The 18,036-nt window shown below is 47.2% G+C and overlaps 2 protein-coding genes across 2 annotated transcripts in view; both read right to left on the bottom strand.

Annotated features, from left to right (window-relative positions):
* LOC119109965 (5-hydroxytryptamine receptor 2A-like) overlaps positions 1 to 12,670 on the bottom strand; it is a 24,903-nt gene extending 12,233 nt beyond the window's left edge. The window contains 1 exon segment of the mRNA XM_037233711.1: positions 12,655 to 12,670. Within this exon segment, the coding sequence (XP_037089606.1) occupies positions 12,655 to 12,670 (16 nt within the window).
* Positions 12,671 to 15,375: 2,705 nt separating this feature from the next.
* LOC119109964 (D(2) dopamine receptor) overlaps positions 15,376 to 18,036 on the bottom strand; it is a 45,640-nt gene continuing 42,979 nt past the window's right edge. The window contains exons 2-4 of the mRNA XM_037233710.1: positions 17,423 to 17,685; positions 16,561 to 16,730; positions 15,376 to 16,356 (exon numbers count right to left, since the gene is read on the bottom strand). Of these exons, the coding sequence (XP_037089605.1) occupies positions 15,924 to 16,356; positions 16,561 to 16,730; positions 17,423 to 17,685 (866 nt within the window). The 3' untranslated portion in view covers positions 15,376 to 15,923. The remainder of the gene's footprint in view (positions 16,357 to 16,560; positions 16,731 to 17,422; positions 17,686 to 18,036) is intronic.

Below are 18,036 nucleotides of genomic sequence, written 5' to 3'. Positions count from 1 at the left end.
TCCCTGCCTGGGAAATGGGCTTCCAGAGCTCGGGCCGACACAGGGAGGTAGAGTCGCTTTTGAACTAGGGTGGAAGTGAAAAATTTCATCGCAAAAAAACCGTGCGGGAGTGAAAACATCAATTAACAAAAGATGAAACTTATGAGCTCGTGACTGATGCTTCAGCAAACAAAGACATCTATTTCAAGTTGACACGGACGTAATATCAGAAACCTGACAAAACTGTTTTGTTTTTTAACATTTTTGGCCATTCAAGTGAAACAGAATACATTAAAGCATAGTAATTTCATGACAGTGTAGTGAGCATAACAAATTATTAGCACCAATAATGTAATGCTGCACTTTGCACTTCCCTTCCAAAGCACTTTTCGCACAAAACAAAGCAAAGGAATTCAATAACAAAATAACAGCAGAAAATTCAACAAGGATAAAACACTAAAAAAAAAAACAAACAAACTTGGACTCCTACACATCAGCCCATCACCACGTCAAACACAATAGACATACCTCAGACTTCCGTTAAGGTGGGGTCAGGGAAAACAAACATTTTGTCAGTTTCTGACAAAATGCCAGTGCTTGTTTCCATGAAAGTAGCCTTACAATGCCTACCCTAAAGAGGCCTTACCTCATCTCATCCTGTCTAGCCTGTTTGTATTACAACAGCAGTTGTGAGTTACTGATTCTTGCACAATTCCTATTGCCACTTGCAATGCACTTAACCAACTTAACCTAACTTAGAGCAGCCCATATGTTGAACATCATCTCAACTCACCTATCTGTTGACAGCAGCACTTGTGATAAAAACAAGATAAAGCTAATTTTTGGCTGGCTTCAACTTGCATTTTTATTCAGTTCATTTGTGTATGCTTGTTGACATCAGACGTAGTTGACAACACACAAAGCACTTTAAATCACTTTGAACAACCTATTTTGATTGTCATGGCTCACCTATGTCACGGAAAATAATGGGTATCTTCGCAAAACAGTCTCTCCTCTCCAGGGGCAACATAATTTTTAGATGACCGTGCCAGTATTGCTGCTTGCCTTTTCAGCTGCAGTAAAGGCATCTATTTAGGCTTGTTTATTCATCGTTAATGACAAAGTTTGAGATGTTGGCTTCACGTTTTAAACGGGATGGTCTGACTATTTGTTACATACTCATATTTAACTCATATGATCATTGCTACACAGCTTAGAGTATTCCTATGTTAGAAATAAAGTGCGTATATACAGCAGTCACTTGCCAGTCAGCAAACCATGACAACTATAGAAAACATTTGGTTAAAGCAGCCATGAGGGACCACTTCAAGACATTTGAGGCAAATAATCAAGAATACGGAACAAAATAATCCCATTGCATGCCTTGTAGCATCATAGTATGTCTTATGACAAAACTCGATGGATTAAAACAGAAAATGTATTACCAATACTTACCAATACCAATAATGTGTTGAAAGCAGGTAAGGTAAGCAATTACTTGGTCTACAGGAGACATACTGGCTTCTTCCTGCTCCCCCAAAACAAAAAGTCAGTACCTTTTGCATGGTCTGCTGGCAGACAGAGTCATCCCACTCACCCCCAAATATAAGTATCAATCATGCCCACCAACCTACGAGATTAAATTGCGAAACAAGTAAGAGGTGTGCATGATAAACATCTCCAGAGGGCAGAATTTCGCCATCAAACACTTCCGTATTAGCTGCGTCACGATGTGTCCCAAAGCTCTGTATGACAGCATTAGGATAGCCTTGTCAGGTAGCCTGGTGAGTTAGACGCTCGAAAGGCTTAGATTTATCGTTATTGGGCACCGCCATGAACCAAGAAAACGGTTAACCGAGCGTTTAACGGGGCAAAAATGGCGGTAGAAACACGTTCCGTGCTTCAAATTGTCTTCTTCATTCCCTGTGAATTGTTCACTCTTGGGTGCATATCAAACATGTTTGAGCGGCTGGTGAATTAATTCAATTTATGTATGAAATTCGTACAAGTTTGCAGTTGGAGCATCTTGCAGAGTAATTGGTTAACATTTTGAGCATCAGATGTTACCTCTAAAGGCAACCAAAAAGGAAGGAAGAATGAAGTGGTACCACACTCGTATGATACCAAGAAAAACAAAGGTAGTTAAATAAATATAAAGACTGATGCTTATCTGGCAAAACTTTGTAATCATCTGATTTGACTTAAAATCTATTAACATCAGTGCTCAAATGGTGATACCCATGTTGTAAATTCATTTTAGAAGACATTTCTTGAATTTTTCACTCCTGCATTTCGGGAGTGATGCAATTTAGTGGTCAAGCTTCCTCGGGAAAAATAAATACCTGGAGAAAAATTCCTTACCAGGTCTTGCTGGTGTTTGCACCAGGCTCTACTTTCGAGAGGTGGGGGTGAGACCAAAAAATAGGGGATGCGTGAAAACCTTGCATTTGGCACACAGATGCCGATTGTGATGCGTTTTGTAACCGAACCAAACTTAATGCGTGCAAGCGGCTGGAGTCGCTGGGTTCTTGGGCTTGGAGGTACCTGGCGCCCTTGATCTGTGCATACATAGACATTATTCAGATGAAGGTGAGGCAGGACATAGCCATAGGTGTCCAGGTTCTGTGGAGCCTCGTTCATGCTTGGTGGTTTCAAGTGAGCTCGGTTTTGGATGACATCTGAAAACCTCAGAAAGGGAAATAGGGGTTTGGCATGTGCGATTAGACGATGTCAGGCAGGAGTGAAAAATTCACATAAAATATGGGGAAAAGGAGTGAAAAATTCCTCCCCTTTGGTTGTTGCTTTACACCCAAAGTCGGCAATTCTAGGACACTGGGGCGACATGGAGCCAATTCTCTGACCAAAACAAAGGCCCTCACCGTCCTCATAGTTTCGAACGTTGCCAACTAAAAATTTGTTCACGCTTTTGGGTGCCAACATTTGACCGGTTTGTTTTCAATTTCCAATAAGACATCGTATCGCATAGTGGCAAAATTGCGCAGCTTGGTGCAATCTGTGAGTGTTTAAAGATCACTGAATAATGCCAAAACGCTCAGACAATAGTACAAAACGATATCAGAGTCAACAAGACACATAAATCGTGCTATTGAAAGCATGCATCATTGAAGAAAAAAACGAAGTACTCAACTGAACACGGTACGAAAGCAGAATTTATACAAGTGCGACTGGTTCCGTCAGCTGCATTCAACTGAAGATGACATCGCAGTTTTCATTTTCTTCGGCCCTTTACCTGTGAAACAATAAGTGCAAACTTTCTTTAAAATTGATATAACTTTGATTTCCTATTCGTACCGCCCTGCTTGTTTTTGTTAGCGCTGTAGGGTTGGGGAGGCCAAACTCACCGTTGGAGGTGCCAAATCGGACATTGAGGGTGGGGAGCAATGGTCCACCCAAAAGACTGTAAATCGACACCCATGAGGCCATGATAAATTTGCTTACGATTTGGGACTTTGTCGCAGGTGGGCATCAATTGCATCGAACAGATGCAAACAGAGTTAGCAATCAACCAGAGAATCTGTCTGCCTACGTCACGATGGTGCGAATGCGTTGCTAGCACGGCCGATGGCACCAACTTTTTCGTTGGGGCAAGCATATCTAGGTGCCTCCCAAGGAGATCTGTGCCCTTCTTTCCCATGCTGTAAACTGCGGAAAAACTTTGAATTTCGCCCACTCTTCCAGTGAGCTCCATTTCGGTATATATGAGTTAGCAAAATGTGCCCACGGCTTGGTTGGGTCTCTGGTTTTCCTAAGGCTGCCTTTCGGGCCGGCGGAATTCTTTTTTCGTTTGGGCTTCCATCAGGACGTAGCCGATGGCTCCGTGGGGAGTGCTAAGGAAGACCGATACTAGGCTTGGCGTGCGATAATGGCAAAAGATTGCATAGAGTTTAGAACGCTCTTAAGTCTGCTGCAAGACCAATGTTCAGCGCCATCACAAACTTGATTACAAATTGGACCTGCGCGAGAAACTAGGAAGGTTGACCGCACAACAGCAGAGGAGCATAGCCTGCTAAATCTTACGCGCCGAGTTCTGACCAACGCACACCTCGAGTCTTCGGTCTCCGAGTTGCACGTTAACTGGGACGAGAAAGAGAGAGAGAGAGAGAGAGAGAGAGAGAGAGAGAGAAGCCAGAGAGAAAGAGAGAGAGAGAGAGAGAGAGAGAGAGATAGAGAAGAGAGAAGTAGAGAGGAGAGAGAGTAGAGAGGAGAGAGAGAGCGAGAGAGAGAGAGAAGAGAGTAGAGAGAGAGAGAGAGAGAGGAGAGAGAGAGGTAAGAGAGTTGAGAGAGAGGTGGGGAGGAGAGAGGGGAATCGAGAGCAGAGGGGGATCAGGCAGGTCAGGCTGCTGCATCTCCCTAAATCGCAGACTGAAGCTGGTAGAAGGCGGTTTGGGTACCGAGCCCCGGCCACTAGCAGCGGGCTGGCGGACGAAGGGAAGTCGCTGCCCAGGCTGTGTTCCACCCGAGCTGAGAAGCAGGCCGCTCCGGCTGCCGGTTGTACGTGACTGGATGTCTTAGGATTAGTCTACCGCTGCCTTATGTTGCATGCGCTGACTGCGAATTGCACGTGATGGGCGAGTTCGTCTTCACCTAATACCCTGACTCTGGGAAGTAACAGACTCGTGTTTGTGTGGATTGCCCTACGTCTGTGAAAACACAAATGCGAGTGATGCCGGACGCCATCGATTTCCTCGGAAGTGTCAGCGGTCGCTGATGGCACTGCAGCCCCGCCTCTGGCTGGCGGGTTACGTGAATAACCGCGTCCAGCACGGCGTGCTTCACAAAACGGCCAGGGCCAGGACCGTGCTGCCGTTGGCATGAGGAGGTCCTCTGCTGTGAAAACGTCACAAGGTGGACACAGATGAGTGGCTTACATGCTTTTCCCACACTGACAAAGTGAACAGAGGCCTGCATTTGTTCGGATAAAAGCAGCCGCCCCATTTTCATATTGAGAGCGCGGTTGTTATTTCCATCCACGATGGACCAAATCTGTGGCAAGCGAGCTGTTCCGGGCTGCTCCCGATGCTGTCGTTCGTCCAAGTACCTCAGGAAGCTCCGGCGGAGTAATGTGTCCCCCGTGTGGCCCGGGTCGCTCGGATCGCGTCGGCGCAGGCACGGGCCGGCGGGCTCCTGCAGCGTCTCCCAATCGTTGGCAGTAGCAAATGGGGTCTCGGCCACAGTGGGGCTGAGGCGTAGTGGTCATGTACGGGTGGCTGCAGCTGAGATGGCCATGGCTAGGGTTCGGCGCATTGTGGCCTCCCGCGTAGGGTAAACTGCGAATTAGACTATAATCCAACATGCATTGGACGCGCATAAGTGAAAGCGTCAGTTTAAGGTATCAATCTATGACTGAATCTTTCGGACCCCTGCAATATCGTACTAAAATTGTGTCTAACATCCCGTGGCGGGGCGGGTAAGCCGTATCTTAATAGAGCCTCTGTCAATACGACTCTCCCAGCTGGCGGTGAGGTTACAACATCTGCACCCGGGACTAAATAGCCTGAGGATATGAACAGGCAAGGACATCATGCCGGCGCTCTAGGGTAACCATGACTGGGACGGCGGGCGGAGCTGCTTCAGGCATGCATGTTTGCACTCAGCGACATTGTAGAATAAAGTGCGGACTAATATCCTATTAATGAAGGTAATTGAAAAAATCATGAACGTTAGGCAATGCAGTCTGCAAGTTTTTGCAACATAGAACATACATCAGAAACATGACAGACTAACCATTTAGACCAATCAGAAGAAAGCATGATTGAGTTCCTCGCGACTGACTCCACCCAGACGTCTAATAAATTTAAATTAGGCAAATGTTACGGCTCAATGAAATACATGAAAACACAAATAATTAGCGCCTATAATATAACGGACCAGAGTGGTCTTGGGCAGCAGAAAAACAGTTAACAGCATTGCTAGCCCACCTTCGCCCTATACGACGCGGCTTGACCATAAGTCTTTTCGAATGATCATATCATCGCAGTTTTGCAGTAACACGCAGTTTTTAAAAGTAAATGAACGGTTCTTTTAACCCTGTTGCCTGCAAAATTCACCACGTTTCTGAGTACAAACTGTCAGATTTACAAATAATCATGCAACAATGCCTTGACACAAGCAGCTCTTTTGCAGGGAGTGATCTATTGTTCTCTCATAATGGACGGCAAATGAAAGTTTTTTATATTTGCAGTTGAAGAACCACATTCCAGGTCACACTGTGCTTTTCATAATCTAGATTTCCTTATCACTGTATTTTATTTCTCCATGTTGATGCCTATGACCTATTGCGTGATTTAGTTGCGAGTAGGTGTTTTATGTCAAAACGTGGATGTTGCCACAAGCGAGCAAAGAAAACTTAGTCGTGATAAGTCGGTAAAAAATAAATGATCATCAAACTCATTGGTAGCTTTATCTGATGAGCGAAGATGAATAACAAATATGTTACTGTGTGGCCTGTGATCTAGTCCAAAACACTGTGGCATCGGTCGTTGCCAACAGACTTATGTAAAAAATACAACAGCATTAAAATCCTCACGAGCGCACAGCACACCGAAAGTGGTCTTCTTGAATACACTGTACTGGGTCGTTTTGTCGCTCAAATGCAAGGTCCGTTATCGTGAAACGCATGCTGTGTGATTCACTCCGTGGTCCACTCGCAGTTAGTGACAAATTTATAGCTTAGTTTGTAGTTTCTAAGTATGAAAACTAACGTTGAATGACGACTACCGACCGTGAATGAACGTGTCCATGAATAATTTGACGCCAGACTCACACTAGACCGGTAAGATATTTATCAGCACCGATGTGACTCTTGCTTTTCTGCTCCATACCGTTGGTCGATAGTGGAAAATACAGAAACAACCAAGATACTGTAAAATTACTCTGGTCCCAGAACAGTGTGATATTCACCGCTGTGTAACCCTCGTTACGCAAGACCGTTGAGCAAAGTTAACTTAACACGTTGTCAGCCCGGTACCTTTTTTGGATGATGTACGGAACTTAGCCTGGTAGAGTGCAACTGCTCGGTGGATCTGGATGTTTGACCAGTTGACCAGATAATGAATTTCGGCGGACCAAAATCACTTACCGCAAATAGCGCTAATATAAAAACATGCTATTACATGGGATACAAGGGACAGTCTGGCACTTGCTAATTCTAAAATAAAACATGTAAACGTGATTGTAATGTTAACTTACAATTTGACAATACATAAAAAGCAATCACCATATCAAGTACCGGCACCAACCGTTACTGTAGAACTTCAAATTTCAGGTAAGACTACCTGAATTGCGTCAACGCGCTAAGATGAGCAGACGACAAAGAAGCAAAAAGTCTCACTTTTTTACCTAGGCGCACACAGCCTTGAGCAGAATATTTCACGGTGCCTAATTTTAAGTTGTCCAAAGCTGCGTGACATAGAAATGCCACACGAATTCCGCCTATTCAATGGCCACGTTGTACTCAAGGTCAATAGACACATGACCATTGAGTTATTCGCGTTTAGAGTACGCAGCACGAATCATGGCATCAAGGGGTAACAGTTGGCTTTCAACCAGCCTAACGCCTTAATAGCAAGCTTTAACAAAGACCACGTATTATGGCCCAGCAAATAGGGCAGTACTACTAGTTATGACGGAGATCAGGCTGAAAATGGAATGGCTTAAGAAGGGCGTAGAAACTGGGAGTGTAAATGGAGTAAACATTATGACTAACTGGCAAATATACGACACCATAACAAGGGGTCAAAATACGCGCACGTAGGGGGTGAACACAGGATATGTTATGGCAGGGAACTAAAGAAAAGATATTTGCAGAGTTTCGTTGCGTACAATAAGCTAATTCTGAGTTTGATAAACGCGGTTTAGCTATTGATTGTCAATGAAACTGAAAATAATGATTTGTTTGTTGTGGTGGTAAACATATGTTAACACTGTCTAACAATTTTTTCATTATAAAAAACTTCAGCGTTCTAATCCATCGCGAAAACGGCTCTTATCGATGTGAATTGGCATAGGTGAAATAAAGGTCCTGACTGCGTTTCAAACGTAGTCACTGACGTCTTAAAGCGTTCAAATGTTTCGATGCTGCGCGGCCTATGGAGACTGCAACACCGGATGTCATTTTTTGTTTTGTTTGCAAGGCTTGCGAGCGTTCACGCTGAAGACCATGTTGCAAAATCTTTATAACTCATCAATTCTGAACGAAGGTTGGACACTCCCACACGAACATGGGCTGGCCATTTTATGCAAATTTGTGGTACCATAGCAATTTACCATCACGTCCACGGTACCGTCAATATCTTTGTTGAACCCAGAAAAATTGCAATGGCTCTGATTTCTACCCATTTAGAAAGAGCCCGCTAAACCATTGCTATTTAAAAAGCGCCGGAAGCATTATTACAAGCAGTCACGTAAAGCCCGCTCCTCCAGTTAATGGACCCTAAAATACAATCAACAGAATTGCGTCTTCCTCGAGCCTCTGGCTTTGTTCCGGTTAGGTATGGTAAAAATAAGTTTAAAACAAAGAAAATCATGTCCTCAAAATACAGGGGGTGATATCCGGAGATTTTGGTTGAGGGGGCTTTCACTTTCAGGTGGTCCTTTGTCAACTCTACGCCCCCCCCCCCCCCTGCTTCCTCCCTTACCAAGGCCTTGGCTGCCCCCCCCCCCCCCCCGTCAGCACGTTTCCATGCTGTTCAGTGATGTTTTGATAGGCTGTTGCTGCACTTTAATTTATATCAATAAGGGCAGTTTTCAAAATCCGATCAGTGTATTTCCAAAGCTCAAGAACGTTTGTTTGCTGTCCCAGCCAAGTTCAGCTCACCACACCGTCCAAATGGTCATACGTGTTCTAATCCTCAGGCTGTTAAGTGTGGCGCGCGGGCGTAGTGAACACGTGACTTACCCGCCGGTCGGGAGGGCCGTGTTTACGGAAACATTTCCAATATCCTGATAACCCGTCCTGACGCAGGGTGTCATAATCAGTTTTATGTCGATGTAGCAAGTGCCCGAAAGCTCAGTGATTTATATATGGAAATTACTCACTCATGAGCTTCCAATACATGTTGAATTATTGCCCAATTCGCAATTTAACGCACGCTTAAGGTCAAAATGTGATGGACCCTACTCAAGACTACTCCAACTGCAGCCTCCTGTGCCTTGTAAGGTCGCTGACCTATGACAGGTCAATGTAAGCCATGACTGTCAGTGAGGCCAGTTCCTGTGGAATCGTTCAACCTGAAGCGACGACGGAGTGTTTGACGAAGTGTTTGAGATAGTATCTCATTCTACTAGCCAGTTGTGTTTAGAACGGCAATTTTACCACTGACCTTGGGACAACTGCGAAGGTCAGACCAAGGTAATAACCAGCTAGCTTTTCGCAGGATCACTTGATTTATGGGTAATAAAAACAAAATTGTCCATCACAGGGACGTCAACAGAGATTGTATTTCGGCTTCTGGAAAGCCAGAGGAGGCTACTGACCTAAAATGATCCAGATGAACCCGTGCTGAATGAATCCCGTGTTTAGGCCCGTACCGAGCAACGTAATCCCGTGTTTAGGCCCATAACGAGCACCGTAATCCTTCATGCTCATTTGCATTAAAACATCAAAATAATCTCGGATATTTCTGATCACTGTGACCTTTTAATGGCCAAACCAGTGATCTTTTGATTAGATCAGGTATCTGGGACACATGTCCTTGCGCGACCAGATCTTAAGGCACTTCGGACATCGATCTGGAATTTTGTCTTTTTAGACCTTGCTTTCCTGGAGGTAAAGACTTAGGGATCCGAAAATATAAGCCATGCGAGTTCACATATGAACCTGCCTACCTCGTGAATTTTGCAGCTCCAGCGCTCATAATTCTTGGTGGTCAGTCAGTCTGGTCTTAAGGTGGTCATTTGGGCCCCTACCCGAGCGTGTCGCGTTTAGCCGGCAATTCAAGCGTGTGTTAATCGACTCTGAAAGTTTGATGGACCGACCTGGAACCGTTCCAAGTGATTTTAGATGCTTGGATTTCAATCTTTTACTCTCCGAGGCCTTACTAGGTCTAATAGGGAGCGGCTTTGTCCGCCTTTTCGAGAGTTCAGAATAAAAGCCAAACTGAAGTTGCCAAGGCAGAAACTAATGACTATCACCGACGGAGCAATTTGATATTTCATTTCCTTGGAATGCATAGCTTCAGCGCAAACAGAGAGCCATCAGAAACTAATTAAATATACAGTGTGGCCACGGGATCGAAGCTGCGGAAGCATCAATTGGGGAAAGTTCCAAAGTCGGATTGTCGTTACCACGCGTTCCAGGACAGATCAAAGGCCGTCTTACACTCTCATCTCTCGGATTTGAACGTAACTTGGTCAAAGGTACCCAGAAGCGGTGCACAGCGTCCGCCACATTATCCAGCATTTCAGCTCAAACGTGTCGGATTGATAGCCCGCGGCAGTTCATAGCCGCGTCGTGTTTGTTTTTTATAGCAAATTTGTTTACTGTGGCCAATGAAAACTTATCAAATTTAACAAATGCATTTGCATACATATCTTTGGCTAATTAGCATACCGATATTGTTTCAATGTTATACCTTCCCCTGCTTTCCATTCGTTTTCGGTCATTCCGTTCGTTGATACATTTGTTGTCGAAAATACATTTGATGCAAAGTGACACAAAACTGCCTTAGGCCATAAATTCGACAGGTTTGAACGAGACGAAATCAGCATATTTTAACTCCTCGGCAAAAAATGGACAACCACACTACCAAAAGCGCGGGTTATATCGTGCGGACATCCGCGTGCGCTCGTTCAAAAACCACAAATCCATCAGTTTCTGGGGATTTTACAGTTTTTAAGGGAGATCTCAGCAGACCATGCAGCCAACTGCATGACGTAGGTGCATGTGCCGTCTACGAATCACCCACGCCGCCCAACACTGTCCGATTCATAGGGACGTCGGCTCCGCCAACCTGTTGCTGGTTATGCCTTGGCTGCGTAGCTGCGTGCTACTGCTGAAGGTCCTCCGCGCGGCAGATATATTCCACAAGCGCGTGGCTGGCTTCTAGGACAACATTGCTACAACAAAACTCACACTGGCAGGAGTGCCACGGCGTTCCTTCCACTGCCAATATTTATACAAAACATTAGTGCCACGGAACACAACTTATGCTCCAAACATTTATGCAGCCATTACTTATACACGTCAGTGCTTCTGCTGCAAAACACTTATACGCGGCATTAGTGCTTTACGACAAAACTTATACTTAAAAAATTTATGTCCGTCATGATTTCTGCTGCAAAAGCATGTACAGACATTGCTTATACTCGAATATAATTCTACTGCAAAGAATCTTACGTGGTATCAGTGCTACACTAAACAACTTATGCTTCAAAAACTTATGCCCGTTGATACTTCTACAGTAAATACTTATGCAGCCATTGGTTTTACACGGCATTACTGCCACTGAAAAGCCTTGTTACCGCAGGGACTTGTGGTCACGCATTTGCTGTGGAAGTAGTGACTGGTATATGTTATTGCAGTATAAGTTTTGTCGTGTAGTACTCATATCTTGTATGCGTTTTCGCAATAGAGGTTTGCGTATAAGTGAAGACTGGTAAGTATTTGCTGTATAGGTAATAGCGAGCATAAGTTTGTGCAGCTTTGCAGTGCAGCACTCACGTCGTGCATGAGTTTTTGCAGCTTTGTAGTGCAGCGCTCACGTCGTGCATGAATTTTGCAGTAAACGTGATGTTTCGCATAAGACAAGACTTTATAAGCTTTTGCAATAGATGTAATGACTGTATAATGACTGTGTGCTTAATGACGTAGATAAATTATATTTTTGAAGCAGGTATCTGGACGTGTAGGACTCACGTCGCGCATGAGTTTTTGATGAACAATTTTTTACGTAACACTCACGTCGTGTATAAGTTTTTACAGTAGTAAAAATGCCGCTTATAGACAAAGTCTGTACAAGTTTTTTCAGAAGTCATGTCGCGTTTGACGGATGTTGCAGCACTCTCGTGACTGTTCACTGAGCAGTCGCGGGTTGTAACAACACTGTACAGAAATATTATGGCTGAAACAACGGTATGCGGTCGTACTGCCACACAGACGCGAGCTCTGCCCACCTGAACACACGTGGACTCAGGTGGGCAGAAGGCCGTTTGCTGGGAGCGGAATACAACAACTTTCCAATTGTTTCGCGTATTGCCTGGTAAGTCAATAGCGAATGTCCACTTTTGGAAACAATCGAAAACATGATCTGGTAAACGATCACGACCTATCATTGAAATAGAAAGCTTTCGACAGTAAAACCGCATCACTTACTGGATTTTCCGCGGAAAAAGATCTTACTTATTTTCAAGTTTAAACAAGTTGTCTGGTTTTCAGATTTCGCAGACCACGCCTAAAATGCGAACGAGGGCTTTCAAGGTGTCAATTCGGGCTTGTTCAGCATATAATGCCTTGTTTTTTATTTTCATCAATAGGCCATGGCTGGCTTGCGTAGTTTGAATGGAGCACACCAACGCTGCTTACATGTCCGCAACGGTAATGCAAAGAGCCATTAGATCCAACCATCGTCACCTCACCGCAACTTTAAAATGTCAATGCGCGTTTACATTCTTATGGTATTTAGTGCCGAGTGCAGACGCATTAATCACGTGACTTACCGTCGGTCGAGAGCATCGTGTTATCACAGGCAGTGTCAAGATTCTCATTGCCTGCCTCGCCACGGGTTGTCAGAATCAGTCTTATGTCGGTATTGCAGATGTCCAAAAGTTTCAGTGATTGAATGGTACATGAAACTGGCGCAATCACTGATGTGATCCCAATGCATATGGAATTGTTGGCCAATTCGCAGTTTCACGCAGGCTAGAGGCCAGAACGAGCCGGACCTTAGCCATAACATTTTAACAATCGCGTGCCTTCCTTCTGAGAAGGCGCACGAGCGCCAACAAGAACATAACGGCCACTTTCGCCCTCGCCCCGATGCGCTGTTTTTCATAAGGCCGGCTGACAGGGTGGTCGATGCGAGCCTTCCTGGCGTTTTCAAACTAGAACGATAGAGCTTAGCGGAAGATACCATTGGATTGATCTAAACGAGATCTCACGATTGGTGGCAATTTGGATGTGGCTAGATTAAAAATTGACCCCATTATGCAAGGTCAAATGTCAAAGTTTCGCGAAAAGCGCACTTTTCAGCTTTATGGCCTAATCCGTGCGAGATTATGCCTTGTAGTGATACGAAACTTCAACAGCCGTGTGTCTTGTTCAGTTCTGAGTAAAATGGCCTATAGTTTACTATGTTTTGACCATATCTTTATGACGTATGGCTCCGTTGATGCGCGCGTTCCACGGCATCGTCGGTTGCCGCCCGCGCAGGCCGTAAATCGCCGCACAGCGTTCTACCAAAACCGCCGCTGCTCCGAGACCAGAAACGCCTGGGGCGCGTACTTGGTATCGAAACACGCGCGACGAACGCCTCATAAGCCACTGAAAATTTGGCGTGATTGCACGACATACCGTAGAGGCATCCTCAGCAGATCTTGGAGGGAGTGGCTCCCTGCTCACCGATTTGGGGATCCAATCCATCTCATTACTCATAGTTGTTCAATTGTTTTTTTTTATTTAGCTCAGTTCAGACTCATGCTTGCATGGAATCATTCAGCTCATGACTCACGCGGGTTCCAAAATTAAAGAGCCATAAGTTAAATAGCATGCAATGTAGACTAGACCGCACTAAGCCAGACAGCTTGGCGGCCTGCGCCTAGTCATGCAGTGAATGAGGGGTCAGGTGTGGATTGGTTCAGCGCTGTGGCAATTGACATTTAAAAATATGACCGTCCCATGTAGCAGACAAGGCAGTAGGCAATCTTTCATTGGTTTTAACACAGGATATGGGAATGTGGGATGTCTACGCCATGTAATATCGTCTGGTTTCTGGCTAAGATTTGGTATACCTGAGATAGGAATGATCCATGTTGTGCTTGTTGCTTAGAAATTACAATGACAAACTTTGTGCTGATTTTGCAAAACACTTTATGACTGATGCTGCATGCTGTTCATTTTAACATCCTCAAATGGTCTGCTTATTTGTCTGGGGCATGCTGTTTTCTCATGTTACGAGTCTAATTTCGGCCATATGACTTATTGACTCGACTTTGTTAGAAATGGTCGACTCACGATTCAGTTAATAAAATTTACGAAAAATGTGATTCAGTTCATAGCTTAAAGTAACATTTTTCATCTCAAAGCGATTGCCTCGTGAGCGAATGCAAGATTCAAATCTTTTCGAACAAATCTGCCCGTGTCGGGGCAAGGATTAACATGTGGTTGACTTGTTGATAAAATAACAGAATATTTGATCACACTGTTCAGGCTATTGTCAGTAAATTGAACATGAAGGGAAACAGGATCAGTAAAAATTAGCATGTTGTGCTTGATGTGTATGCAGCCAGCGTTCTAAGCTTACGTCCATGTTGTAGGTGAAGGACGGCATCATTGCAAAACCTTTTAGACCGACTGTGTTTGACTGACAGACGGGTTGTAGCTGGCTGACGGAGATGAAGTATAGCTATTTGTGTTGCTATTTAAAACATTGCTAGGGAAGCTTCGAGTTCACTAGGCTTTGGAGATGTCATGTTTGTATTATTTCATGTGGATACATATTTTCCCCAGGGGTATTTTTTTGGAAGTGTGTGTATACATACATTTCAAGGATGTCAACGCGTGTCGGACTCTTCCATGAGTTTAATTCTGAAACGAGACTTATCTAGCACCAGCTCGCGCAACCAGGCTGACGGCCGGCCCATACCAGCGTCCGTGATATATAATCCCTCACACATAATGTAAACCTTGTATCCGACAATGCGTGCCATTATCTGGCAAGCAGCCAGCGGGGACGTCACAGTGGTATTCCCTTCCAATCGCACGAGCCTCGATATACGCTGCATGGCGGGTGGACGCGGGCAACACATGTAAACATAGCGTGTGGGTTTCCATCGGCCGCCGACAGTACACCATAGCCCGGGTCGCGGACTATTCCGCGTGACGAAGCATACTCCGACACGACTAATACCGGCAATGGACCGCGACTGACAGCCGCGTCCACCAGCGAACCTTTGTACCTCGGAGGCGGCTGTGCATGCGAAGCCGGCGCGGGAGAACGAACCGGACAGACAGTGACAGGCCAGGTCAGACATACGCGGACCCGCGCAGGGCCGGGAAGGTAGATCCACCTACCTAGGTAGAAGGTAGATCTACCCAGGCGGGTAGATCCGTCGGTCGACACTGAGCACTGAGAGAGGACAAGTTAGCAACACGTCACCAACTGATCGACGGCAGTCCGTGTCACCAGCTGACCAACAGCGGTCTCACATTACTAACGCATTAACACCAATTCCGCGTCAACGGCAGACTATCACCAACGCGATGTCACCACTTGTCAACACCAGTCTGGCGTCACCAGCTGATCGCTGTCAAGCCCGGTCACGAGCCAATCAATGTCAGCCACTCGTCACTGGAATGTTGGCCTCAGTCCCACGTCAGCAGACGGTCATCACCAGCCCACCGACAGTCACCATCGCCCCCACATCACCAGCTGATCAACACCAGCCCCGCATCAACATCCCATCATCACCAGCCCTGTGTCACCATCTCATTATCACCAGTCCCGCGTTCACGGCTGGCCATCACTAATTCCGCGTCACCACCTGATCATCACCAGCCCCGCGTTCACGACTGGCCATCACCAGTCTCGCGTCACCACCCGATCCTCACCACCCGGTCATCACCAGCCCCGCGTTCACGGCGGTCATCACCAGTCCCGCGTCACCACCCGATCATCACCAACCCCGCGTTCACGGCTGGCCACCACCAGTCTCGCGTCACCACCCGATCATCACCAGGCTCGCGACGGCAGCCCGGCAGAGCCGCCTCACTAGCAGATGGACTGTGACTTAAAGGCGAGCCCAGGCCGCTGCAGCGGCTCGACGCAGCGCGTCTGCGAGAGGCTCGGCGCGCGGAAGTGAGTCGACGGCGGCTTCGAGAGCGGCGTCGTGGTGGCGCCCGTGTCGTTGAGGCTGTAGGCCCGGTACTGGCGGCCCTGCTGAAACTGTCGGCAGCCGCAGCGCAGCAGCTTCAGGAACGCCGCGCGGAACGTCTTGTTGACGCTCGTGTAGATGATTGGGTTGATGGTGGAGGAGACGTAGCCGAGCCACAGGAACACCGCCTCCACGTACGGGTTGACGTAGATGCTGTTGGAGATGCCGTTGCTGATGTTCAGCGTGAAGAACGGCGCCCAACAAACGACGAACGCGAGGAAGACGAGGCCGAGCACCTTGGACGCCTTCTTCTCGGCGGTGAGCGCTGTGCTGGGCGCGGCCGGCGGGCGGCGAGGTAGCTCCGCCGCCGCCAGGCGCAGCGTCAGACGGCCGCGTCGCGTCTCGCGGCTGATGTTGTGCGGCGTCTGGACGCCCACATCGCGCGTGCTGACGCGGCAGCCGAGCCCGTTCGGGAAGGAGGCGAGGCGGTGCTCGCCGCCCTCGCGGCGGCCGTCGCTCGCGCCGCGCTCCGGCCGCGCCAGACTGCGCCCCACGTGGCGGTGGCGCAGCGTGGCGCCCGAGCGACACTTGCGGCGCAGCAGCAGAGTCGTCAGCGAGTAAGTGATCACCATGATGATCATCGGGATGAAGAAGGCCAGCAAGCTGCCCAGCACGAAGAACATGCGGTTGTTGATGGCGCACACCTGGAACCGGACAGGGGCCTTTTTGATGGGAGGAGCACGTAGGACGGCGACGCTTCCGCATGACGACAGCACGCGAAGGGCTTTGTAGTCAACTTCATATTCAAAGGTTTCTAGTACGTGATGGAGGTTTCGCGGATTCAGACAGATTGTCTGAATGCGCGAAGCAGACGTCATGGACTTTTGATGCTTCATAGACTCCTCCAAACGTGACAGACAAGTTTATCATTTGCAACGGGATGACCCTCCCGGATGCAACGGGATGACTCTCCTCATAATCATACATTTGCAACGGGATGACCCTCCTCATAATCATACATTTGCAACGGGATGACTCTCCTCATAATCATACATTTGCAACGGGATGACCCTCCTCATAATCATACATTTATTTATGTACAATAAACATTTTGTTCGAAGAGGAAGCTTTGAGTATCAATCATCCACAGCCGTGTCTAAGCGCCATTTGCGTGTAAGAGAAGGGTGCTAGCGAATTCGTTTTCTGCCAGAGTCTTTCACCACGGCGGGACCCTGATCCTCACTAGGCCTCACCAAGTACCAATCCCAATCCCGACGCTCCCAATCCCCGAACGGGTTCACCGCTCCCCATTCGTCCCCTCCCCACTGAGTCGCACCTTCAATCCCGAGCACCTCCGACCCAATAACACCACCCTCAGCACGCAGGCACCCTTTACCTTGGGACTGGGCATGATGTTGTCCAGATTGACGATGCCGAGGATGGTGACGATGCTGGAGATGCCGAGCGACAGCAGCCAGACCAGCACCACGCGCGTCACCACCTGGCGCGTGGTGTTGCGCGGCTGGTTCTTGAGCGGGTCCCGGATGCCCAGGTAGCGGCCCAGCGAGATGAAGCTCATGTGCCAGATGGACGCCGTGCAGGCCAGCACGTCGCACGTGACGTAGAAGTTGCACCAGGCGGCGTTCAGCGGCCACTCGTCTGCAGGCGCGGCAGGCAGGGTTGTCACGTGTGCTATAGGGCAGCACTTTGGCGTGTGGCTTTGGGAAGTTTGGGGGTGCAAGAGAAGATCACTTCGAGGGTTATGACCCCGGTAGAATAATTATTCCGAACACTGTCCCGCCAATGCCGTTATGTACACGCGACGTTACGCGTTGTTCCGTAAAACTGCCTACTAATGCTAACAAAAAAACCAAATCCGCGAGGCTGTGATATGACATACCTGCCCGATGCCCAATAAGATCTGGCATGGCTGGCACGCCTAAAAGAAAACAACAAACAAAAAGCAGATCAGTCGGCCAGTGTTCTCCACCAGGAGCTGTCTGTGGCGCC

Source organism: Pollicipes pollicipes, unplaced genomic scaffold, assembly GCF_011947565.3.
Source record: "Pollicipes pollicipes isolate AB1234 unplaced genomic scaffold, Ppol_2.1 Scaffold_7231;HRSCAF=8579_pilon_pilon_pilon, whole genome shotgun sequence".
Classification (NCBI taxonomy): Eukaryota; Metazoa; Arthropoda; class Thecostraca; order Pollicipedomorpha; family Pollicipedidae; genus Pollicipes; species Pollicipes pollicipes.
Note: the sequence above shows the minus strand (reverse complement) of the source record. Positions and strands in the feature narration are given on the sequence as shown.